Below are 27531 nucleotides of genomic sequence, written 5' to 3'. Positions count from 1 at the left end.
CACGATCATGTTCAATGAAGCATGCGTGAAGCACGATCGCATTTCCTTCCACTGGAAATTCCAGGTGATCAGTTAGCCGAATCACTCCAATCATTCCATAGAAATACAGTTTGAGCATGATTGTGCTTAGACCGTGTCGAGCTCGAAGACAGCCTTTTTTAACTCCAGATTCTAGGGTTTTCCCTTATCTTTGTTTGGGGATTCGACTCTCCACCGGGAGGACTTTGAAGTGGGCGAAGATCAAGCTTCACCACACATCCTAAGGGATCAAGGAAGAGTTGGAGGCACAAAAAAAGTGGAGTTAAGCATTTGGAGATCGGCAAGGAAGATCATCTTGATGAGAAGGGAGTCATGTCTTCTTTCTTTAGTGCTTCATCTTTGTTTTCCTCTTTGTACCCATCCATGAGGGGCTAACCATCCACGGTGCCCTGATAAGTGAACTATGTTGTTTTGTATGGTTTGACTACTTAATTTTTAATGATTACGGAGTTCTTTTGGTTTCTTGTGTTAAATCTTGTGCTTACATAACTTGTTGGTTTGAATTGCATAGCTGTTTAGGTAATCTAGTTATCTTGGCATAACTTGGTGTATTTGAGAACTATAGATGCAATATTACTTTAGAGCACACATTTGAACAACAGAATGTACCTGGCAAACATTAGAATCAAGTCAGCATGCTATAACTCATAGGAAGCATCTCGGGGCATTACTCTTTTGTTGTTGAAAACACAATCCTAATCCCCCGATCACTCCCATCACTCACTCTTTCATTAGTAGTTATTTTTTCAACCTTATTACAATCTTTATTTAACTGAACATCAGAGGATAGATTAGTACTTTAAGTCCAGTCGCTGAGGTTCGACAACCCTACCTCTCATGAGGTACCATTTTACTACTTGTGTGTGACCCATGCACTTGCAGAGAACACATCAGTTGCTTGATAGATTCACTTGCCAAATATACAAGTGTCTTCATTTAGTCTTTGACTTCAGAATGTTAGTATCTTTCTTGTTTGCTCTTGAAGTTGCAACCTGCTTGCCTTATATAGCTTCTCTAAATATAGCTTTGATCTCATCAATTAGTTGTGACCATAGATATCATTGTGTCTTCAAATAGATCTCCTTTTCAAAGATCTTCCAAGGTTGATGCACTTACCAAAGATAGCTTCAATAGATTTTTTCCACTTGGTTCACTCGAGAGAAATCCTCCAAATATAAGTCTCTACCAAAGATAGTTCCATATGGTTTCTTGAGAGATCCTCCAAATATAACACCAACCATAATTTTCTAGTCTTCAAGCTACACTATCATCCTTTGCCAAGTCATCTTGCCATATCACTAGACTTATCATGTCATCATCATTGTCATGTCATCTTGACTTGGTGTCAAATGATGCCAACTATAGAGCCTAGCTCTAACACTTGGTTTAGTTATAAGGGCCAGCATTGTTACATTCTTTTATATTATAAAATTATCCAATTATTTTTTTGTGCCATCACTTCTGCATAAATTATTATCTACAAGCCACTAAAGTATACAATACTCATGTATTACTGGAAATGATTTTGAAGAAGTAACGAGGCCAAAAAAGATGCTAGCTACTAAATTTGAAAAGAAAAAAAAAAAAAGAATCTAGGTTGGCTAAAATATTTCTTGGGGACTAAGATTACTAAATTAAAAGATGCCATCTTCTTATCTCAACAAAAATATGTCCTAGATCTGTCATTGGAGATAAGACTGTTACAGTGTATATCTACAAATACACAAACTGTTCAAAATCATAACCTCTAAGGTTATCTAAATCAAGTACCTATTGATAAAAATCTGTACTAACGCTTGGTTGGAAAACTCATTTCCTCCACCATGCTCTTCATATGAGTTATGATCTGTTACTCATAATTCATTTTCATTTTCAATGCTTTTGTTTAATATCGTAATTAGCTAATTGAATATTCTTTTCACACAATGTAATATTTATTTATGCAAAGATTGAAAGAGAGAAAGAATTACATATGTTTTGTTTTTTAATTAGTGCGCTTTATTCTTTTTTTATGCCATTTTGGCATAGTAGTCAAGCCACTTGGACAACTTCTTATTTACATATATTTTATTTTATTTTTTTGGCTTCATTTATATAATAATTAAATTAATAATTACATCTATTCTTTAGATTTTATTCTTCATCTTTATTTTCGTCATCCACTAGCATTAATTTGGGTAGAAGGATTATATAGGATTAGTTTGCCCAAAAATATAATAAAAATTGGGCAAATTAACATAATAAAAAAAAAATTTAATAGAATTAATATTATTGAAGTAGAAAAATATATTTGTTTGTGTTGAGCCATTAGCTAGTGTTATTATGCCGCCTTTGACTTGTTGTTTACACTTGAGGTAATTAGCATTTTTTTTTATTTTGTGTAGGTAATGGAGATAACTAGTATGTAATTATCCATATCAAGTTGTAACATTCTTTCTGAGATTGATCTAGCATGAGCACATTTGCTTTATCCATTAATGATAAGGGAAAAAGGTTTATCATTGCCTCTAATGAGGAAAATTTGTTAAGGCAAGGAAATTTATAGATAGATGGAGCATTTAATTTGTATTCTAACCTATGATTCTTTTGTGTACGGACTTTATTGAGAGGTATTTCCAAAAACAACAATAAAAACATAAATGCCTTAAGCAAAAGAAAAGGAAGACTATACTATGTGTCCTAAGTCTCATTGCTCAAAAAATAGTCACATAGAGTTTGATTTAGCCAATCTTCCTTCATATACAGGATTGTGAAAGCTTATTACTAAATATGCTCCTAATTTAAGGAATCAAGTTTGAAGAGGATATTTTTAAAAAGGGCTATGTCAACCTGGAAGCCATACTTATAAGCAAACCATGCAAGATAATATGATGTGACAATTTAATCCATCATGGTTTGATAAATTTCCTACTTTGTTAGATTATAGCATTGATAAAGAAGCGGCATATTTTTTTTGTCATTATTTGTTTAAAATGGATAGCAAGAAACCAATAAGCTTGGATGTTTTTGTTACAGAAAGCTTCAGTAATTAGAATTAAAAGAAAAAGAAAAATCACAAGAGCATGTAGGCAGCCGCAATAGTACACATAGTAAAATTTGGAATAACTGTCAAGTCTTAATGAATCAACAACAACATATTCGAACAATTATGAACAAGCAAAATGATTAAGCTTCAAGTGACTACTATAACCATTTGATTGTCTCAATTGATTGTATTCACTTTTTTTTACAACAAAGCTTGGCTTTTCGTAATCATGACGAATCTGAAGATTTGAAAAATCATGAAAACTTCTTGTGATCATAATGAATATATTAAAATGTTTTTATTAGATAAATGTCTTGAAAATCTCAAGTTGATTTTACCAGATATTTAGAAAGATATTGTTCATGCTCTTGCAAGTGAGACCATTAAGACCATTGTTCAAGATCTTAAAGACTCATTATTTTCAATTTTAGTTGATGAAGCACAAGATGCATCAATTAAAGAGCAAATAACTATAGTATTATGGTATATAAACAATTATGAACAAGTTATTAAACACATTTTGAGTATTGTTATATTACTAATACCACTGCTTTTATCACTAAAGATAGCAAGTGAAGACTTATTTTTCAAGCATAACTTGAGCCTTTCTCAATTCCATGGTCAAGGACATGATGGTGCTAGTAATATATAAGTTGAATACAATGGTCTCAAAACTCTAATCTTGAAAGAAAACAAACATGCATTTTACATCTATTGTTTTGGAGGGTCTTGCAAGTTTCATAATATTCTCATTGAAAGTAAAGCTATTAAAGTTTTTGAAGCACTTGAAACTAGTGAGCTTTAAAATGGGCTAAGCCAAAATCAATAGAGTGCTTTTAGATAACCGGGTAAAATATGTTGGTGTTCTCACTATAATTTCTTAATTAGCTTGGTGAAATTGTGGTGTTCTATTATTGAAGTACTTGATTAAATCATAGAGAATCCAAAGTGTATATATATATATATAAGGAGAAGTCATTTGCAAGAATCATTGCAATATTTTAATAGGGTGTTTTGTATTATTTTAATGAACATATAAGGAAATACTAATGATCTATCACTAGTATTGCAAAGAAAAGCTCAAGACATTGTGAATGTAATGAATTCTGTAAAAATTGCTAAGAAGCCATTATAGTCTATTTGAGAGGATGGTTGCAGTTCTTTGTTAGATGAGATTTTTTAATTTTGTGTAAAACATTACATAAATGTCATTGGCATGGATGATGGGTGTATTGCTCATGGACGATTACAACGCAATGTAGAAAAAGTGACAAATATGCATCATTATTGGGTTAATCTCTTTTATTCTTTTATAGATTTACAACTTCAAGAACTCAATAAACTTTTAATGAAGTGTCAACTGAGCTACTTATCTGTGTTACATGTTTCAGCTCAATGGATTCTTTTTTAGCTTTTGATAAGAAAGGTCAGTTTGGGGAGATTAACTTGTTTTGGGTTGAAAAGTAGGTGGTTTTAGACACATCGCCTTCCGCAATGCCGATTTGCCAACACCCGGAGTGCATGTCCAACTTGGTGAAATAAATCCCTTTGGACAACCAATCAAATAAGTCTTGAATAAGGGGAATTGGGTGTTTGTTTTTCATCGTCACCTTGTTCAAAGCCCGGTAATCAATACATAGTCTCATTGAGCCATCCTACTTCATTTGGAAAAGAATATAAGCACTAGGTATGGCAATCTGTACCCTACCCGATCGGTATACCCGTACCCGTACCCGATCACACTGGGTACGGGTAAGGGTAAGGGTATTACCCATTATGTTTTTTAGCCGGTATGGGTCTCGAAAGGATTCTACCCTACCTGTACCCATATTCTCATATATATATATATATATATATATATATATTTTATTAAGCTAAACATTTACCCAACAATTTACCTAAGACCCATTTTCATGATGATTAATTTGAAAATAATACTTTAAATTTTCTCTTAATATATTATTTTGGATTTTATTTTATTTTTATATGTATATTTGATAGAGCATAATATTATCAAAATTGAATTTTGGAATTATATTAAGAATCATAATTAAATTAAAAAAAATTAAACATTATAAAACAAATTTAAAAAAATAATGTCATAATAATTTACTAGTGTTATGCCAGATCTATGTACTGGAGAGATAAAATATGTTAAAAATAATATTCACACTGACATAATTGTCATGATTATAATAATAATGTTTGAAAATTGAAATTAACCAAGTATATTGTTACTCAAACTTTTAAAAACAACAAATTAAAACTAAATTTTAAAAATTATTTATAAATTCTCTCATTGTTATGATGATTCTCTAATTTTATTTTTAGTCAAATGGAGTTAAAGTGATAAAAATTTATTTATCCTTCATAAATTAATAAAAAAACACTATAATAAAATCATATATAAAAGATGAATTCATACTACATATTATTTATAAATTTCTCTTTTCAAACAATTGTGATTAATTATAGGATTAAATTATAAATAACTTTGTGGTTTAGCAAGGCAGTCCTTTTAATAATTTGTAATTAATTTAGAACTAAATTACAAATATTTTTATGTTGTTGCAATACAACCCCTCTAATAATCTACAATTAATTAAAATTTATATTTCAACAATAATTTTATATCAAATTTTTATCAATCTTTGAAATTATCAATATTTTTTTGATTTATAAATATTTTTGAAATTATAATTTGCTTTTAAAGTTTTGGTACATATAATTATAAATAGATGCCAATGAAAATCAATCAACTTGTCATCTTATATGAATCAATTTTTTACATATAATTTTTACGTGATTATATAATTTAAGATAAACAATTTTTCATTAAACTAATTTTTTTTAAATCATTAATATTAAGTATTAGCATTATAAAAAAATGAATATGTGTTTATCTTTTTGGGCAATAAATATTTATTTTAATTATTTTTAAAATATTTTTATTTGAGATTTGTTATAAATAAATAAATAAATAAAATTATTGTAATTGTAATATTTATAATTATTATGCATATCAAATAATAATATAAATTCCATGATTTAGTTTAAAAAAATTATAACAGTTTATCTCCCAAAATTTTTGAAGATTAAACAAAATCCTTTGAATAATTAAATAAATACAAACCCCCACCCCACCCCCAAAAATAAAAAAATAAAAACCAAAAATCGGCAAATACCTAAGTCCTTGACTCCTCTCACTCTGTCACTCCTGGCTTTCCATCTTTCCATCAGCCACTCACAAACTCACCCTCGCCTCAAGCTCCATCTCCGTTTAGGACTCTCTAGAGTTGCCACCATTGCCTTAAACCTCTCTTTTCTCCTCTTCCTCCTCCTCTACATCCACCTCTCCGCTGCCAAAGGGATTGGAGTTCATCGGAGCTTGAGAGCCCTTGGTCGTCCCCCGATCCTTCTCATTTTCATTCAATCAATTTTGGAACCTCCTCAGCAAGGCTAGAACCAAAGGTTTGGGGTATGAATTCACATTCTGCTTCTTAATTCACTAAATTTTCTTTGATTAATTTCCAGTCTTTGCTCTAAATTCATACATTTAGTCTTAATTTCTTCATTGGATTTTTGGTTTCATACATTATTTGTTATTATTTGCTCTGATGTTATTTTTCTTAATATTCAGTGCATATAGTTGGTTTTCTCCTCTAAATATTGATGTTAAATTTTTTTATCAGTTTGTCAATATGTCAACAAGTGAAAGTACCCCTCTCTCTCTAGTAGAATTAGAATCGCAAGAGTCAGCTCCTACTCCATTGAAGACTGAAAACTCACATAGACATAGTGCAGTTGCAGCACCTATTGAAGCTTCTGATATTAAATTGCTAATGAAGGAAACTCTAATCGAAAAGTCAGCAATGTTTGGCAAACTTTTACCAAGAAGACAGTGAATGGGGTTATAAAGGCTGAATGTATGTATTGTAAGAAGTTGTTGGTGGCCAGTACAATGATGGGAACAAATCATTTACGCCATCATTCAAAAACATGTAGTAGGAGATACAACATAGACATAAGACAAAGGATATTGACAAAAGATGTTATCACTAAAGATCTCAAAAGTCAAGCCTTTAATCAAGATGTGGCAAGAAATAGGTTGGCTTCAATGATCACAATTCATAATTATCCTCTCTATGGTCGATCATCATGCTTTTTCAGGAGTTTTGTAGTTCTCTATAACCTTTGTTCAAGTGTCCAACACACAATACTATCAAAAGTGACATTTTGAATCTATATAAGCTTGAAAGAGCAAAGGCAATCAAATTCCTAGAGAAAAATGAGAGTAGAATTGTCCTAACTGATATATGGACTTTAAGAAATAAAAAAAAAGGATCGATGATGGTTATCTCACATTTCATTGATAACTCGTGGATATTACAAAGTCAACTTTTGAGGTATGTTTTATAACTTATTAAATAATTAATTATATCAAATCAATTTTTACTTACAATGTTACTTGCTTTTGTAAATATGTTTATTTATGTGCCATGTCCTCATATAATGTTACTTGCTTTTGTAAATAGGTTTATGTATGTGTCATATCCTCATACTAGTCAAGTGTTAGCTCAAGCATTGGTTCAATGTGTTTCTGATTAGAATATTGACTGAAAAGTTCATCTATTATGATTGACGATTGTTCTACTAATGATGCTATGATTGTTGAGGTTAAAAATAAGTTGGAAGAAAATCATTTGATGTTGTCTGGTTGTTTCTTGCATATGCATTGTTGTGCACACATTCTGAATATAATTGTTAAACATGGTCTTGATGTTATTAAGGATGGGATTGAGAAGATTAGAGATAGTGTTGTTTATTGGTTTGATACACCTAAAAGGGTTGAGAAATTTGAAAAAAATGACAAAACAGTTGAAGTTCTCAAATACCAAAAAATTGATTTTAGATTGCCCAATAAGATGGAACTCCACATATATGATGTTAGAAACTGCTATTGTCTATAAGGATATTTTTTTTCCCATTTAAGACAACGTGAATCTCAACACAAATATTTGCCAAATGTCTAATTGGGAGATAAAGAAAATATGTGAGAAGCTAGAAATGTTTTACACAACCATTGAAATCTTTTCTGGCACAAAATATCCAACTGCAAATTTGTTCTTTAGAAAAGTTTGACAAATAAAGATAGCTTTGAACCAATGGTACTTGGATGATGATGATGTTATGATTAGTAAAATGCCTATGTTGATGATGGAGAAGTATGACAAGTATTAGGGTGTAGTACATGAAATGATGACAATTGCTTTAGTTTTAGATCCTTGTCACAAGTTTGATACACTTGGATTTTTTTTCTCCAAGATATTTGGTTCGGAATATGATGAGAAAGTTGAGAAAATTCAAGATATTCTACTAGACTTGTTGAAGGCTTATGATACTTCTAAGGATAAGAGTACTATAATGAGTAATGTTTCTTCAAAAGAAGCTAATGCTAATCTTGATGAGGAAGAGTTTTTAGCATTTAGGCAAAGAAGGAAAAAATTTAAAGTAACGATGATGAAAGAGTTAGATCATTATCTTGAAGGTGATGTGGTGATTGATTCAAAAATAGACTTTGATGTTTTGGTATGGTGGAAGGTAAATGGGGTGAAGTTTCCGACCCAGCAGGCTATTGCAAGAGATATTTTTGCCATTCCTATATCCACAGTTGCTTCAGAGTCTGCTTTTAGCATGAGTGGAAAAATGTTGACTCCTCATCGAAGTCGTCTTTAGCCAAATACTATTGAGGCATTGATGTGTACACAAAGTTGGTTATTAGGATATCCTCCAGGTATATTATTTGTTATTTCATTTGTATATAAATTGTTGTTGATCTTGTAGTTAACATTTATTATTATTGTAGGAGCTAAAACTCTAGATGATCTAGCCGATAATTTGGACGATATTGAAGATCTAGATACTATAGGTATTGTATCTTTTTTAATTTATGTACATTATTTTCCATACCAATTAAATTGTTTATTTATTTCACTTGTTCTTTTGTTAGAATCATTGGATACTAATGATGTAAGCATTGATGGATTTTGTTCTTGAAGATTTTTCACATATAATTAGTAAGTGTGTAACTAATATTTTTCTTTGAAATTAATGATAGTTTGATCATATCACTTAATATATTTTCTTATGTTTTTGTAGGTACTTGCTTTCTTCAGATAGTCAATCTTATCAAGGACATTCTAATGTCATTTTGATTACTTTTTGTATTGTAACCATGCTCGTAAAACCATGAGCCTCAAATGTTGAATATGATAATATGTGCTTTCAATATGTGTTCTTTTTTTGAGGATTTTATAACAGACTATGATTATCTAGTTTTTTGTTGAGTTTATAATCTGAGTTACAATGTTGTTGTTATGATTTTAGAAAATTCTTAGCAATGAGGATGGTGATCTCTTTGTTATTAGGAGACTTATTATAGGGGCATATATTGGGATGAAGCCAACTCTTGTGATTTATTGTGATAAGCATATTTTTGTCATAGTTCCTAGCATGAAGTGGGCTCATAAGAATTAGAATATATATTTCTTTTGTGAAATGCAGAAATATCTTTAGAAGGAGGTTGAATTTTTTACTTTATAACATCATTTAATTTTTGATCTACTCTTTTGTGGATTCTGACATGCTGGGGAACTTAGCAAAATGAAGGAGCATCATGGAGATGAACAAACATTATTATTTTTTTTAACAACATTTTGATGATTTTCAACTAATGTGGATTTTTGTTCTTATTGTTGTAGGTTTGTGTGGTTTGCTTTTGGAGTCGGTGTTTATGTTTGTTTGATAGGCTTCATTGGGTATATTTCTACAGAGGTGACTAATGGTTGGTGTCTCTGTTTTGTATCCCGATTCATTTGAGTTTTTTAAAGATTTTACTGAAAAGAGATGATAAATGACACAGCCTTGCGTGTGTACCGCAAGTGCATTGGTGTCGAAAAAATAAAGTATCCAAGGGGTGGGTAATCGAATTCACAGGGAATAGACTCTAGAAACAAGTAGTATTGTTAATTAGCTAAAGTGATAATCAATTGGTGATTGTATTTAAGATGTTAATGAAATAAAATGACAAGAAAATAAGCCAAGGGTAAAAGGAAGAAACAATAAATGATAAAGTGGGGTACTTGGACAATGCTTCCCCTAGGACTATTGTTTCAAGTACAAAACTAACATTATGCTTCCCTAATTAAGATTTAAAGAGTTGTGGAAATCCAAAAGCACACAGTCCCAAATCTAAGGTCAACTGTGACTAGCCCTTTACGTATGCCCCGGTGGAAAGGAAAACTCTCGATACCTCTCACTACGTGGGACTACTTGGGGTTCTAGGGACTCCAAGTGATAAATCCTATTCCCAAATCTAGATCAACCCCTTTGGTCTAGGCGAATGATCCCTAATCACAAGCTAGCCCTAACGGAAAGGATCTCTCAACACTGCACTCTGTTGTGCCTGCACAACTAGGCCCCAAGGGAAATGATCTATCAACACTTCACTCTATTGTGATTGCAAAGAACTCTTGGAATGTGGAGGTAGGATAAATCATATCAGAAGAAAAAGGGGGCGCTCCGCTACCTCTCGACTCACCTTCTCAACCCTCTTCAATATTGCTATATCTAACCCTAATGGTGATGGTCACTCGTCAAAAGGGTGACTAGATGGATTCTTAATTCTAGTGTCGCTCTAAGGGAAAATCAAACCATAAGCATACAAGATTGAAACTCAATTAAAAACTCAACTAAAGGAAACATAATAAGAGTCAATGGAAAAAAATCATCCTAGGGTTTACAAGCCCAAGCACCCACTAGGGGTTTAGCTCTCCATGGAGCAATACAAAATCAAAGATGAAATCAAAGATAAATACAAACTATCTATAAAGATAACCCCTTATTGTCCATGATTATGATCTCCAAGAGCCGCTTCTTTTTCTCCAAGGACTCCTCCGTTGAGCCTAGGGCACACCTCGCCGAAATGATGCCGTCGAAAGCTCCCCCAATAACTCTCCTTTGAAGGAAGTCAATGTTGAACGTGCCATAAACGCTCCAAAACGTAACAAAAACCTCCTCCAAACCCTAGCCGCACTCTTTCCCAAAGATAGAAAAAGCTCTCACAAAACTCACTTTAGTTGGCCTTTTAAAACATAAAAATCAGGATTTCACACACCTATGTGGAATTTCCATACGGGTGTGTGGATTCTCTGTTTTTTTTTTATTTTCACACTACATGAACAGTAATAGATACAGTACCTATAAACAGTACTTTACTACAGTGATCTCGAATTCCTCTTCTTGCACTGAGGCCACACGGTTGGGCACACACCCGTGTGGTAGGTCATGTCACTTCTTCTCTTTCAAATGTGTTAATGAAGCTCTTAAAAACTCTGCACATGCTGGAGCATGAGTGTGTGACTGTCGTTGTGCCCTTCCAACTTGTAACTAGACTTGCACACTTTTGGAAGTTGGCACACACCATCATACATATGATCACAGATCTTGTCTTGACACTTCTTCCACACAAGAGAATCCTCAAAATCTTCATTCATGACCTATATTTGCTTTCTTTCTTCTTAACTGCCTCCACAAACCTAAATGCACGAAAGAACACAAAAACACATGAATGAGCCATAAAACCTGATAAAAGTAATGCTCATTTTAAGTAAAATATACTCAAAAACATGCATACACAAGCACTTATCAATAAACTTGTGTTAATTCTCTTGTTTTTATCATTTTGTGCTTTAGTTTGATGTTTTTACTGCAATTTTCATAACTGCACTTGATTCATGGTAAGTAACATGATAAACAAAATGAAATCTCTATATTCATAATTTTGAGTTCTATATCTTGCTGATTTTCCTACATTTATATCCTATAATATCTCTTTCTCTCTCTCTTTCTCTAGCATTTTAATTTCATAACTGTACTTGATATGGAATTTCCTTCATCTAGTGTTTCGTTTTACTGATTTTATTGCATCTTTTGTGCTACAATCTCAATATATGTGGTATGAATTTTGTATTTTTCTATGATTGTAAATAGCCAAACATTTACTTTAGATTTTCAATTCCATAACTAAATCTAGTTCATGGATCTTTACATGTTAACCTACTGAATTCTCTTCCTTTATTATCTAGTGTCTTTTTTTCTATATTGCTATTTTTATGGCATTATTGTGTCATACTCATAAATGAAACTAAATCCCATTCTTTATCATATTCTGAATTAGATTTATAACCAATAATATATATGTTCAACAATGTTTCATTAGATATTCATGTGATTTTCTTAACTGAGACCAATCACAATATGCATTGTTGATGTCGATACTAATTGTATCCGAAGCAGCTTTAGTGTGTGATATCATCTTGAACAAACAATGGGAAAAGGTAAACAACTATTTCCAGTAATAAAAGCTTTAGTTGTTAATATTTGACCTGAATTGAAAGTGTGCTAGAAAAAAAAGTGTAGTACATAATTTCATTTGTTGTAGCTAGATTTTGTTTGCTTCAGATTGTGGTCCTAAAGAAAACATTACTAAACCTTTCTATACCCAGTAATTTGATTCATGATGCTTCTAGTGATCAAAGGCTATTAATCTTTTATGCAATGCTTCTGGTGAATTATTATTATTATTATTATTATTATTATTATTATTATTATTATTATTTTTAAATTTAATTTTGTAATTTGAACAACGGGTAAGCGAGTACCCTGCGGGTAAGGGTAAGGATATGACTTTTTTTTTACCTTGGAGCGTACGGGTATAGATTATGGGTTACGGGTACGAGTAGGGTTTTGACATACCCTACCCGTTGCCATCTCTATGAAGCACCATAAGGGGCTTTGGAGGCTGAATGTATCCAGCAACCAACAATTCGGTAAGTTGAATTCTCAACTCCTGCAAATTCAATAGACACATCTGATAAGGAGCCTTGGAGTGTGGCTTCACTACGGGGATCAACTCAATCTGATGGTCAATGGCTAGTATGAGTGGAACTCTCTTTGGTAATTCAGGGGTAATCGCATCCTTGAATGCATCCAGCACGCAAGCTATCTCATCCGGAATTTCCACCACCTTGTCTGGTTTTAGTTCCAACAAAGCAGGCAAGTAAGTGGGCTCACCTTTTTTTTCAGTTTGTGCTCACCCTGCATGGTCGAAAGCAATGCCTCCTTACCCTTCTTTTCCTTCCGGATCCTAGCAATGAAGAACAAGCACTCCATGAGTAGCATTCTACCCAAGTGCGGCATCACGGCTGCCTTCGTGGTTTTGAGGAAGTTGATTCTGAGGATGAGTTCAAAATCATTGAGGGACACAAACAATAGGTTGATCTATCCTTCCTAGCCACACAAGTTAATGGTAGCACCTTGTTTCAACCCACCCACTGGCTCCGCTTTAGAATTTATCGTCTTTACTAGGCTAGTGTGCTTTCCCACACTAAGTCCAGTCGCGCTATCGCCACATCGCTAACGAAGTTATCTGTGGTTCTCGTATCCACCATTGCATCGATCTCCCTAGCATTCACAACAATATGAACATAAAGAAGGGGTATAGGAGAACTACTTTTCACTGCTCGAAAAAGCCCCAAACAATTACAAAGGGTTGATGCGGGATGAAGGTTCCGTATCACTGCTTTCCTTAGTGACAAGAATAGCCAGTTTCTCTTGCTTTGGACATTCTTGGACCAAGTGAGGTATGACACAAACGTAGCACCCAGTAGACTTTGTGCTTATCCTAGCCTGTTTTGTCTCCACCCATGTCTTTTTTTCACGCAGCTTATCGACATAGGATTTTTGAGTGACTTCTTTTTTGAAAGTCTTCTTCTTCCCAAATTTCTTTTCTTTTCGGATGGGACATGGACTTGCCGCCTTCCTGTGTCGATGATGACTGCAAGTCCACCAAGGCATCCATGGTCGTGATCGTCATTAGCAAGACCTTCGCTCTTTGTCTTCTCACTTCAATTTGGACCTAGTTTGGACACCTTAAATGAAGTTAAACAACTTGTCCTCATCGGACATGTCTTTGACATTAAGCAACAATGAAGTGAACTCCTTCATATAATCCTGGACTAATTCCGGTATGCTTTAATTTCTTCAAGGTAACTCGTGCTTCCCATGAAGTGTTGCTAGGAAGAAATTGCTCGTGCAATTCTTTCATCAACTCTGCCTAAGAATTGGAGGTAGTTCTGTTAGTGTAAGCCCTAGCCCCAATACATTTTATGAACTCTTATTATTGGACAATTATTATGAGCCATCGTTTTATCTATTATTATTTCTGTACATAATTAATAAGATAAAATATCCTTGAATATTGGTTTTGCTCAAGTTATCAAATGCGTGATTTGGATAGTAAAATTTTGAAGCATAAACTAGAACAATATTCTAAATGTCTCTAGTCGATTATTTTCATGGGAATGAAAATAAATTAAGACTAGTATGCCTTTCATGAAATGACCTTGTTTTACACGTCATAGGATATGAAATATCAATCAAAGGACATAGATACATGTTAAGGAATAGTGTACCTGGATCGATCCGCTCTTGAGAACACTACATGGTTGTAAATTCATAAGTGTTTTTCTCAAGCAATTCTTGTACTTGAATCCTTCAACCTGAAATCACTATGGATCTCGGATGGATCCTTACATGCTTTAACTTATGCCTAACGTCATTCGTAACTGAGTGGCAAGTACGGGTATGTTTGGGCATGTCGCGGTTCATGCTGAGAGATATGAGTGAAATGAAGGGATTGTCCCTCTCTATAAAAAGAGTGAATATCACCGACCACTTGATTTGTGAGATTGAGTAGTGCGTGGCCACGCCCAAAGGAAATTATAAGAGTTATCATTTACTTGATCTAGTCAGTTCACTAAGAGATCAAGAAATTGATTAGCATTAAAATAAGGGTGACAAGCTCCATGCCTTATGCTAATTAAAATATTCAGTGGCAAATGATTGTATGAGGTTGCAATAGGTTTCGTTAATTCTCAAAATTGACCTTCATTTAATATTGGGTAATTGTATTATCTTGCTAGAGAATAATTATGATTTATGAGCGTTAAAATTTTTTAAGCACATTGTTGATGTTAAATGGACCTACAGGATCGTACCCTAAGAATACCGGGATCAAGATTCAGTATTTATTACTTATTGGACCACCTATTTAGGGTTTTGATGAAAAACCTAAATTAGGTGGAGCGAATAGCATATTCCGGTTGTGTTTTATTAAGTTTTGATCCAATCTAATCGATTTGGTTAATTAAAATGGGTTAATTGGTCATGTAAAGAAGAGATTTCTAATTTGATTAGGAGTGAAGGGTTTTTTCATAAATTAGGGTTTTGGGTTTCCAATATAAATAGATGGTCTAACCCTAATATGAGAACTAAGAAAGAAGAGAGAAAAAAAAAAGATAGAGTGATTGAGAGACCCTAGCCGCCACCCACTCTTCTCCCTTGGCCACCATCGTCGAATCCCGCCGCTGGAACCCGCCGCCGCCGCCGCCGCGCCTAAAGCCCTTTTCTCTTGAATCTCGGGTGCTTGCTATTCGAACCAAGAAACAAGTGTTATTTCTTGAGGTACTAGCATACTTGCTTGATTCCTAAAGGCGTTCGTGTGTATGTGATAGTAGAGGGAAGTCGCGATTTGCAGTTCCTTTCAATTTCGGGGAAACAAGGGTGCGTTGAGAATCGTCATCAAAAGAAAGGTATAACTTTTAATTATCTATTTATCTAGAATTTAATCCTAGTTCTGGCATGCGCTAGGGTTTTATCATGTTTACTTGCTATTAAAAGTTTTGTTATCCGTTGCGTTTTGACATATATTTTTCGCATGATAATTCCCTTGTTAGAGTGATAAGATCCCAACAAGTTTGACCAACACGAGCATCATCATCCTGGTATGTCCTCCACCAAAGTTTTAGTATCACCAGTCAAATACATGCCCACCAAAGAGACTTGCTCGCCTTCTGGTACCTTGGCTGCCTTAAAATATTGTTTATGTCCCATATAAAGTTCTCTAAGGCCTTGGCATTCTGAACTTCATCAAAAGATGAGGCTTCTGGTAACTTAACACTCGTTGCGCTCCTCCCCATGCTTGCGCTATGAAAGCCAGCATCTTTAAGAAGATTCACATCCACAATTGTATTTAGGGAATCACCAACTCGAAAGAACGACTAAGCTTGCTAATGCGACTGATCAAATCTTCACACCTTTGACAGAGGGGTATAAAAGGAGTGTTCTCATCAAAGAATGATCCGACAATGTTTGAGGTGCATATGGATGCATCAAACATAGTTGTAGGGTGGGTGTTGGTGTAGGAACGACACCGCGTCACTTTCGAGAGTTGGAAGTTGAAGAAAGCGGAATAGAAATATTCTGCTCATGATAAGGAGATGCTTATTGTTTATACATTACCTTCAAGTGTGGCGAGTCTATTTGTTGAGAACCAAGTTAGTTATGAAGATGAATAATGTGGTGAACACTTATTTTTCAACCAAAAAAAATTATTGCAGAGCAAAAGACTTTGTGGGTTAGTTACAGTGCGAGTTTGCTTTGGACAAGATTTTTATCCAACCATCCCTCACCTGCTGGAGGTGGCCCTTTTAAGTTTAAATAATAATAATAATAATAATAATAATAATAAATAAATAAATAAATAAATAAAATAAAAACCCATTAACCATTTAACCGGAGTCAGCCGGTTGGGGCCAATGGGCATTCATGACATTTTACCCATCCTTTGAACGCTTGGTCATTTGAAATATTACAGAGATGCTGACCGAAATCATATGGTCCTCTATTTTATTTGTTTAATTAATTTTTTAGGGGTTTCCTCAAAATAATTCTAATTCTATTATCTGTTATTTGAAAAATAAACCAAAACTATCGGAAACCTAAGCTCGTCCACCGCCGGCGGAAGCGATAGTTATAGTTAGAATCGATTGGCGTTGAGCACAATTCCGAGGAGAAAGGAGAGAAGCTCATGGAGTACAAGAATAAGCACGTCCTCGCCCCAATGGTCCGAGTGGTCAGTGACATTCTCCCCTCTTCTCAGTTGAAATCGTTTAGGGCTTAGGGCTTAGCTTTCTTGTTTGTAAATTTTCTCCTAATCTGATATATATCTTGAGCATGACTGATTTTGGAGATACCTCTCTGATCTGACGAGAAATTTGTCTCAAAGTGAAATTATAGAACATCTCTTCATGTTCGATATAATTTTGGAATCTGTCTGTGAATTGTAAATTGACAGTGTTATTTTATAGCGGTTCTCAAATTTTCATGGATGAAATTATGGTTGATCAGATGTCAGTGAACATATGTATGGAATTTGAATTTGTGATTATCTCATTTTATTTTGCCAGAATTATTTCCAAATTTGTTGAGTTTTTTGATATATGTTTTTTCACATTTATAATTGTTTTTGTAAGAACCTCTGATTAGAATTTCTTGGTAATCTTTCTAGCTTTAATCTATCAAGCGCACTTGTTTTGAAGTTTTTTTTTTTAACTATTTGATGCACTTCGAGCTCCTTGAACCATTCCTTGGTGTAGGGTTTCTTCTAGATTCTTTTCATATACACCCCTATATTTATGCTGCCATCATGATTTTAAAGAATTTATGGTTGATAGGTGATTTTGTTGTGATTGAACAAAACATGGAAGGGAAGGGGTTTGGAGTGGATGGCAATTTTTTTTCTTTGGCCATTTGATTCACTTAATTATTTTATTTCTGTTCGGTTTGGTTTTGAGGTATGTCTGTGAAAGATTACTACCTGAACTAACTGAATGAACCTATTAGAATTATGGTTTATAACTTATAGATTTATAATGTAACTTATTGAACCCACATGTGGATTCCAAAGTAAAAAGGAAAAATGGGAAAAAAATATGGTCTCTTATTCACCTCATGGCCATTTAAGTGCCTTCTTTACTATATGTCTACTCTTTAAATGGTCTCCTGAATTCCTAAATTTAGTCTGAAAGTGAATAAAGGAAAATCTAAATCAATAACCCATTTTCGTCTCCAAACGCCAATTGTTCAACCTTCTAACCTTCTATCTAATCTCATTTCCTCCCTCCCATCCCTTGTTAGCGATTTTTTTTCAAAGAATCTTAACCAAACTGAATGAATGGACCAATTGAATACCCTACTCATATGTACTATACTGATCTGGAAGCCGTGGCCAGTGGATAAGGAAGAGTTGACATTTCATGGATGTTAGGTGAAGTTATTTTTGTAACAAAAATCAAATATGATGAGGTTTTTAACCATTATGGTTAAAATAGGCCCGAAGTTAGCATTAACATATTACTTGAGTTACGTGCTGATAGCATTTAATTAGTGACTTGTTTTTTTGCCTATGTCCTTGAGTTTGTTGGGTTAGGGAAAGTATTTATAGCTTGAATTCACCAATCTTACATTGCTCAGAAATAGTAGGATTCTGAAAGTTTGACTCATCACTTTGCTTAGGTGATTTTTTTTTTTCTATCACCAAAGAAACTATGGCTTGATTGCTTCTCTTATTTCAATACTGCTTATCCCTTAATGACGTATTTATGCAATCTTCCTTCCATGATAAATATTATAATATGGTTTATTTTTGGCTAATATTCTTGCCATTTTATTTAAGAACATCTTTCGTTGGAACCATGTACAATTTTATAAAGATGTCTACGGTAAATTATTCGACAAGCAAATTTTGGGTTTTCCTCATTTAAATCCTTGCATTCCTTGTGCTCCTCAGAGAACACATTTTTCCCCCTTTTATGGTTGCATTTCCTAAAACTTTAGTTTTAATCCTTCCGCTTTGGGGACTAAAGGTTTTTCCCTCCTTTCTGAATGTAGGGCACTTTACCATTCAGATTACTTGCTGCACAATATGGTGCAGACATTACTTATGGGGAAGAAATAATAGATCATAAAATGATCAAGTGTGATCGACACATTAATGGTACCTTACTTGCACGCTGGTACATAGATCAAGTATTGTATATTGATTCCCCATTTTGCACTCCATTACTTTTTGGTCTATGTAAACTTATCATGAATTTGCATTTTCATTGCTCTATCCAGTTTCATAATTTTCAATTTCTGCAAGGACAATGCTTTTGATTTAGCATTGCAAGAAGATAGCTTGTAGCTTGTGAGAGAGATAAGTTGTTTGTTTTACTGTGCTTCACTGTTATGCCGTATGTGATTTATAAAGTTGAACACAATCTTTTGGAATGGTGACGTAGGAGCATCATAACTGATTGTTTAATTAGTCAATTAGTTATTTTAATTCAGTTTATGTTTTAGCTCTTGTTTGTGGAAATGTGATTGTCATGCATTTTTTTATAAGTTGGATGGTTGAGATTAGACTAGAGTTATTGATAATAAAGGGCTGAGCTTAGAGGGTGCATTGACACTAATGTAAATTTCTTTGAAGTGTCTATGAAAATATTATTACTTTTCTTTTTGGAGGTTTTTTCCCCAAACTGTGAAAGTTTTGATTTTGTTCTGAATTCAATTTCACCTGATATTGGTTGTTATTCCTTTGCTGCTATTATTATGCTTCTATTTTATGTACTTAATTTTAGTCTACACCAAAGGTTCAGCCAAATAAGTTATAAGATGTATCTTTAAATGCCAAAAGAGTGAACCCACAGAGAGATAACACATACAGGCGATTTCTGGTAAAGGATGACCGAAACTCATACACCAAGATTGCAAAAGTTATTCCAAGAGAGTTAGGTTTTCTAACTCAGGAATAGATGCAGGAATATCATTGAAGTTTGTATAATTAGTCAATTTGTTATTTAATTCAGTTTATGTTTTATGTTTTGCTTAGCGCTTATTGCTTGTCATGTGTCTTTAATAAGTTGGATGGTTCATATTAAATTAAAGTTATCTATAATGTAGGCTGAGATTAGAGGGTATTGGTACCCTGCTATAAATATTATTCTGAGGTTTTGTGAATGCATTACTACTCTTCCTGTGTATTGTTAGGGATATCTTTCCCCTAATTTATATCCTTTGAATGGTTCATGATTTGATTCTACTTGATCTCAATCTACATTCCTTTTACTGTGATTATCATGAGTCCGATTTATTTACCACATCCAATTGGGAATGTCTTTAGTCATTGTAACAGATCTGAATTTTTGGATTATGATAACACTGTTTCCTGTATGATTTGCAGAGTTTTGTTGTACTGAATTTCGGTGGTAGAGTCTCATTGTTTAAATGTGTTCTTTTCTTTTCTCAAGTTTAACTCAATTCTACTTGTGTAATTTTCTATTATTGTGTGGAAACACATCCCTGTTTTTTAGCCAATAAAATGGACTTTTAGCATAGCAGTTTCAGACTCACTATTTTCATATAAACTCTTAGCTTAAAATTTTAGCTCATTTTTTACCCTGCTGTTGATACAATCAAATTAACACCCTTGTTGTCAGAACAGCTGTTTGAGTCTTATCCAATCTCAATAGGTATGCATCAACAATTCTGGAATAGATTTTTCTTCACTTGGATGGACCCAAACCACCAAGAATAACTACATTATAAACATCAAGCTTTAAGTTAGTTCTGGTACAGGTGTCTTGTATTCATTTTATTGTGCTAAGATAATGTGATCTAATAATATTCTGGTCCATGTATTTTGAGACCATTATTGACTTCATATCCTCATTCTTTAATAGGACCTGTACTGCAGTAATTGGCGACCTTCATCCTTCATTACTGCATTATTGGCTTTATTCTGCTGTTAAATTTTCTGAAAATCTTCAACATGTGACAGTTGCAACTAGAGTAATTTTATGTATTCATATGTTTTCTCTAGTAAATTTAGCTTTTAAGTTTATTTTGTTATATTGCATTTAGATCAATGTTTCAATTTGTTTTCTTACAGAATATCTTGGGACCACTGATTTTGTTGAGAGAGGGACACAAAATGTTGTTTTTAGAACATGCCCTGAAGAAAGGAATCGAGTTGTATTCCAAATGGGTACATCGAATGCTGTGAGGGCACTTACTGCTGCACAATTAGTGTAAGCTCATAGTGAAAAATAATTCTATTAAATATGATGTGCCATGAGAGAAATTCCTTGCTGGTCATGTAGTTATATATCTTTGCATCACCAAATTTGCTTGTTGATCAACCTGGACTTTAATCAGAGCATACTTGTCATCAAGCAGATTGTTTTACCATAATTACCTGAAACACAATCCTCTCAGGCACATGAAGGGATGTGTTATAAGTGCTAACATGGGCTCAGATGTGTCTTCTTTTAGGTCCAAAGATGTAGCAGCCATAGATATTAACATGGGCTGCCCGAAGTCATTTTCGATTAGCGGAGGAATGGGTGCTGCCTTGCTATCTAAACCAGAACTTATTCATGATGTATACCATATCTATTGTTAGAACTTATAAATTCTGACGATGGTATTTTTGGATTCATTTATTTTATGCATGTATTCGTTTTTTGCAGATAATCACTACATTGAAACGGAACCTAGACAACACAATAACATGCAAGATTCGTCTACTCAAGTCGTCAGAGGTCACAGTTGAATTGGCTCGACGAATTGAAAAGGCTGGTGTTTCTGCTCTGGCTGTTCATGGAAGGTATTCTAATATTTTTTTTCTTATTCATTGATATGGATGCAACATTGTCATTTGAAGTTTGCTAAGACAACAAATAGAAATAAACTCAAATCAAGAACATTAAGCTGATGTTTAGGTTGTATTGCTTTTAGGATGCTTCTGTTGTCACAGTGGATAATATCAGCTATATGATGACTCTTTCAATAAGGACTTTCTAGCATAGTTGCGCGCCTCGGGCTCCTCAGGCTCAAGGCTCAACAGATTGCGCCTTTATAGGTGTCAAGTGGGCACTGTTACAAAGGCGCGCGCCTTTGAGCCTAGGCACAAGGCTCAAGGCGTGGGCCTAGGCGCGCCTTTGTAACATCAACAAATTTATTTAGTTAATTTTAAAATATTTAGTTTAACTTTTAATCTTATCCACACATCTTTGATGATTAAAAATAAAAGAGGCCAACATACAATCAGAGCCGTTTAAAATTAGGGTGATTAACACACAACCAACCAAGTAGAATCAAGACCTCATCTCTTCTCTTCGGGCCAATCCACTATTTAGATGAAGAGAATGATAAATTTGAAGAGGAAATTGATGATGTTGGATGATGATGGATTTGATGATTTTGATGATAGTCACTAAAATCTAGATTTTATTATACAAGTTAGGATTTGGACTATATGCATGAATTATATCATATTATTGCATTTTGTATTATACATTTGAAGATTATTTTTCATGTTATTATGTATTTTTTTTTTCTAATGTTTGTTCGTCTTTTATGATATTAATATTTAGAACATTTTAAAACTTTAATACAAATTAATCCTTAGTACAAATATTTCTAATTTTTCAATTTTCTTTAGTGGAAACTAGTGCGCCTAGTGTTAATCGGGTGCGCGCCTGCACCTTGCGCCTTGCGCCTAGGCCCCAGGACCCCCTTGCGCCTAGATGCGCATTGCGCCTGTGACAACCTTGCTTTCTAGGATAGAAATCCATTTTATTAAACCCAGCGAAGATTTTTTTTTTTTTAATCTTTTATTTTATTTTTTGGCGAGTTTTGCTTGCTTTATCTAATTGGAATTCAACCATTATCCTTGGCTTCTGAAGCTTTTGTGCCCAATGTATGTCACCTTTCTCATATTAAAAGCCTTGCAGACATCATTCTGACTACATTTTTGTCTTTTTTCCCATGAAAGTCATTTCAAATTCAGCAAATATTGCAGCACTGCTACAAGTACCTACAAATTAAATCATGCATGAATAAGGTAGTTTTCTTATCTGTGAGCTACCTAGGTCTCGTAATAGTCTTCCAATGGCTTCATCAAGTAACAATTACCTATATAAATTTGCTGATCTTTACAAACTTTCTTCACTTGTCCTTCTTAATTTTGTTTACTATGTTCTGTAACATGCTTAGCCAGTTTCTGCTTCAATTTTGTTGACCATCTCTTCTTTTAATATTTGTAGTTAATACTTACATCTTTTGTCATTGTGGCTATTTAAACTGCAGAAGGGTTCCAGATAGGCCCAGAGATCCTGCAAAATGGGATGAGATTGCTGATGTTGTAGCAGCATTGTCAATTCCTGTTATAGCTAATGGTGATGTTTTTGAATATGAAGATTTTGAACGTATTAAAGGTGCTACAGGTAGTAAAAAGTGCTTGCTTATTCACCTTTGTTCTTCTGTCCTGATGATGCAAAAACAATCATAAAATGTTTATTATAAAAGATTATGCAAGCATACCAGCTGTGTGAAGCATACCATAATTTGTATTTATGAAATGCATTTAATCTTCTGTTCACTTAATCCTTCTCAGTGGCATGCTGAATTGCCTGATAGCCAATGGTTCTTGAAGTAGGCTTTGGTCTATGAATGTAGTTTTTTTGCACAATATTTCATTTTGCTAGTCTCTTTGGCCACACAATCTGAATGCCATAAGTTTGTCTGCAACTATTGTCCTATTTGCAAAGGTAGTTCTGGTGTTTAAATGAAGTATATCGCAGGAGCCACATGTGTCATGGTGGCTAGAGGTGCGCTATGGAATGCTTCTATTTTTTCCCCTAGCAAGTCATCCTGGGAGGATGTCAAAAGAGAGTATGTACGACAGGTCTGTACCCTACTTCCTTTTTCTGGTATTTTTCAGTTTTTTCTTTCTATATCAATCAATTTTCCTATATTATTATTTCATTGCTACTATTGATTGCTTCTAACATCCATTGGAATTATGCTTACCCGTGATTTAATAGTGCATCTTGTGGGACAATGATGTGAAAAGCACAAAACACACTTTGAAGGAAATGATAGCACACTATTCTTCTCTAGAATTGCCAGAAGGAAAGGCAGTGATTAAATCTGCGAATACAGAAAATGTGGCGTAAGTTTCTTCTTTGGTTTTGATATCAATTCCTGGAGTGCAGCGCATAATCAATTAATCTCATTTAACAATAATTCTTTTTAGATATTTAATTGTCAGTGTTTTTACTTCTTAAGTATGCGTTTTCATGGGAAAATTCTTTCTTCTCCCTGGTGCATTTGCACCACAACCCTTGGATGTGTGCACTTGACAGTGCACTTTAAGGTTGATGATTCAGATGTATTTTTATTGCCACCTTGTTCTTTTAAACAGCATGGTGTAATGCATTAGGTGCAGGTGGACTAACTCTTTCATGTCCTGAAAATTGAACAAGAGAATGAAACACTTCAAGACAATGACAAAGTTCATCAGCCATACTTTGTCTGCATTGGTAAAAGTGATCATCTTCTGAGGAAGGTGGTATGTATTACCGGTGGCAGTAAATCTCTGCCATCTTGAACCATGAAGCTGCCTGAGATATAAACATGAAGTAACTGAAGTCTTAGTGTAAATTCTCTTGGATTATAATGGATCTCAAACACTAAGAAGACATTCAAACATCATATTGAGTTGTGATTTCCACTAGGAAGATTATTTTTACTAAGAACTCATAAAATTTTGTCCAAGAGCTGTTTCAATATGCTGAGAAATATGGGAAGGCAAAAGGCTATATTAACAATTCCAAGTGAGGAATTGTAGGAGGGTAGCTACTGTTGCTCTAGGTTAGGCATTGAAGAAAGTTATGAGGAAGATTTGATTAGATGATCGGAAAGCAAATGCAAATTTTAATACTTTTTAAAATCACATTAAAAATATATATATATATATATGATGAATGATTTGATGCTAGTATTATTACATTGAATATATTTTTTAGTTGTGTGCAATTCCACATGGTTATTTGTTTGGATGCGAGAGGTCTATGCATTTTACGACATCATTAATGACTGGTAACTCATGAGAGCACTTCCTGATTTTCCTTTCTATGTTCTGACTTACGAATTTTTTATTTCCTTTACTGAATTATATGGTTTCATGTGGTGCTTAATAGCAATTTTACAGGTTTGTTATATTGGTTTAATTCTTTCCATTAGTCTCATTTTGGTTGACCGTCTGAGTAATTAACTTATGTTGTAATTTTAGGCGAATATATGGTGAAGAGGATTATTATCATCAGGTCTCTATGAACCGGAGTTGAAAATAGGTAAACCTTTCAGAAAAATTGATTTATCTGATAAATCATTTTGCATTTGAAAATTAATCCGGCAAGGTACATTAAACCAATTGATAGTGTTGATATTATTTGATTTCATACTCATGTCCTAATTGCTACTTCATATACAAATTGCATGAATATCTACTTTGATGGTTGTTCGGGTACACTATGATATGATCGTACAGGAGGCATAAGAAGCACGGGTAAATTTTTTAGTAGGTCACTAAACTTTGACTCATTTTCATTTTGATCATCAAACTTCAATTTGCATCAATTTGATTATTCAACTTTAATTTGATTTCAATAGGTAATAAATCAAAGGATTTCGGCCCCCAAATAAATGATGTAGTTCTTTTTCAATGACATAGACACCTCCAATAGACTTAATAATGTGTCATAGAGAGGACTAATTCGGATTTTCAAACAACAATGTAATCAACTAGGAGTTGAAATTCTTGATTTATTGCTCGGTGAAATCAAATTAAAATTGAGTGACCAAATTGATACAAATTGAAGTTCGGTGATCAAAGTGAAAATAAGCCATAGTTTAGTGATCTAGTAAAAAATTTACCCTAAGAAGCACTTGCTTTAGAAAACCTTTACTTTATATGTAAGAAGAATTATTAATTACATTTTGGAGTAACAGATATATTACTAAATGAACCAAGCCACCTGCTAGCTGCTCGAAGCTCAATTCGAAAAAAAGCTCGTTTCCTAAGCAAACGAACCGAGCCTGAACTTTGCCCCTCCGGTCCGAACTTCCCGAGTGGACCGGGGAAGAAGTTTTTTTAATCTTTATCTTTATAGGTATATTGGGCATGACCTTTCCCCTTGAACCCCATTCCTAACCCTTGGCTCGAGGACTCTCTCTCAAGCTCCGGTCGCCTTTCTATGAAGGCGAGCAGCCCAGCCCCTCTTGCTTATAGTCGTAAGGGTCAGCGGTCTTTTGCGATCAAACAAAGCAAAAAAGGTTTACTATTTGAAGCTGGACAAATGTCTTTAGCTGAATGCCCCGACATACTCAATCAAGGTGCTGAGTTGGAATCCCATTCTAAGGATTCTTGTGGTTCCGGAGAATCCAGCTACAGGAGAACAGGAACGGAGAGCTCTCCCCCTTTTTCCGCCCGACTTTCAAGCTTGAGTAGATAATCAATCCGAGCTTCAAGTCTTAAATTGCTCGGCTCGTTAAGGCTCGTGAGATCCTCAATAATATAACACATGATACTGTAGTTATGCCACAGTGACAAAATTAATGTAGCTATAACTGTAGCTAACAACTGTACATTATGTACTGTAGCCTTATGTTGTAGCTACCGAGTTAAGCTTGAGTTTGATATTTTCTTAGCGATTTGAGCTCGAAAAGAGCTCAAAACAGGCTCAGCTCGATCTTAAGCTCAGGTCAAATAATGTAGAGCGGAGCTTGATATAACAAAGCTTGGCTCGCCTCGATTGCAACCCTAATTTTACTGATATGTTTTTTAACTGCAGGTTGGACGAGTCAGACCAGCAACTGAGAATTCATAGCCCTCCATTGTATATGGCACAAATCCTTTTGTATCATTCCTCCATTTGTATAATTTTTTCTACTGAGCAAATTAATGTGCCATTGCGCTGTTCTATATTTGACTGCAGGTGAGCTATCATTTTCTTTCTTTTTGTTTTCCTTAATTTTTTTTAAGCAACCGTAACAACCTGCATACTAGTTTTAGCTTATTATAATAAATATTAGAAATACGTCTCAGATCAGAGTTTGTACAAAATCAATATTTATGGCTATTGTTACTTATATGGACAGGTAGAGCCCGTAGTTTCAATGGTATGTTTCTCACAACTCAGTTGGGCATTATCATGCGTGATGAGGTTATTTCAATGGGCTTCCTTTTCCAGGCATTGGACGGCTTTTTGGTGTTTTAATCACATCGTGTTAGTGGTACACACTTTCTGTGTGTTGTTGAATCATTCTTCAGGCTATTGTTCCGAAATACTGTTGACGCAATACTGTTATTGTTTATGTGGTTGTGTTCCAAGTTACACCGCATTGATGGTTTTCAATCATCTGCTTTTGTATTATGTGTGAAAACTTAATGGGCGGCTTTCTCATGTCCTGATTTTGGATGGAAATATGGAATATTGGACTTTGTTTGTACATCCGAATCTGCCCTTAATTTTCTTAAATCACAAAGTGCATGTGTGAAATTCACAGAGTTTGTATCAACATCAATGATTCTAGTGCTTCCTAATTTGCTGAAATGATTGATGTATGCCATGTGATGCGATATCTGTGAAGTGCTAGACTAATTAATTAAAAGA

The 27531-nt window shown here is 34.0% G+C and overlaps 1 protein-coding gene across 9 annotated transcripts; it reads left to right on the top strand.

The window, feature by feature from the left end:
- The first annotated feature begins 16904 nt into the window (after positions 1 to 16904).
- On the top strand, positions 16905 to 27436 carry LOC120261540 (tRNA-dihydrouridine(20) synthase [NAD(P)+]-like). 9 transcript variants are annotated; one of them, XR_005536618.1, is made up of 11 exons: positions 17055 to 17099; positions 18917 to 19022; positions 20961 to 21099; positions 21344 to 21452; positions 21541 to 21677; positions 23162 to 23298; positions 23656 to 23759; positions 23899 to 24026; positions 25149 to 25209; positions 26710 to 26754; positions 27017 to 27106. XR_005536618.1 is itself a non-coding variant. In XM_039269466.1 (11 exons), exons 1-11 carry the CDS (start codon positions 17055 to 17057, stop codon positions 27147 to 27149), a joined length of 1107 nt encoding a protein of 368 aa, XP_039125400.1. In that variant the 3' UTR covers positions 27150 to 27436. The 9 variants fall into 9 exon arrangements, 7 of the variants coding, with proteins under 7 accessions (XP_039125399.1, XP_039125398.1, XP_039125405.1 ...); XM_039269466.1 differs by lacking the exon at positions 25149 to 25209 and adding an exon at positions 27109 to 27436 and having other exon boundaries at positions 26710 to 26853; positions 27021 to 27037; XM_039269467.1 differs by lacking the exon at positions 25149 to 25209 and adding an exon at positions 27109 to 27436 and having other exon boundaries at positions 26710 to 26853; positions 27017 to 27037.
- Positions 27437 to 27531: the final 95 nt, after the last annotated feature.

The sequence above is a fragment of the Dioscorea cayenensis genome, chromosome 5, assembly GCF_009730915.1.
Source record: "Dioscorea cayenensis subsp. rotundata cultivar TDr96_F1 chromosome 5, TDr96_F1_v2_PseudoChromosome.rev07_lg8_w22 25.fasta, whole genome shotgun sequence".
Taxonomy (NCBI): Eukaryota; Viridiplantae; Streptophyta; class Magnoliopsida; order Dioscoreales; family Dioscoreaceae; genus Dioscorea; species Dioscorea cayenensis.
Note: the sequence above shows the minus strand (reverse complement) of the source record. Positions and strands in the feature narration are given on the sequence as shown.

Excerpts from the sequence above, each read along its gene's own strand:
- LOC120261540 (XM_039269464.1), top strand. The coding sequence starts at position 17,055 with ATGGAGTACAAGAATAAGCACGTCCTCGCCCCAATGGTCCGAGTG. Across the intron at positions 21,678-23,161 it reads GCTCTGGCTGTTCATGGAAG|AAGGGTTCCAGATAGGCCCA; the intron begins GTATTCTAATAT and ends TTTAAACTGCAG. Across the intron at positions 23,299-23,655 it reads ACGTATTAAAGGTGCTACAG|GAGCCACATGTGTCATGGTG; the intron begins GTAGTAAAAAGT and ends AGTATATCGCAG.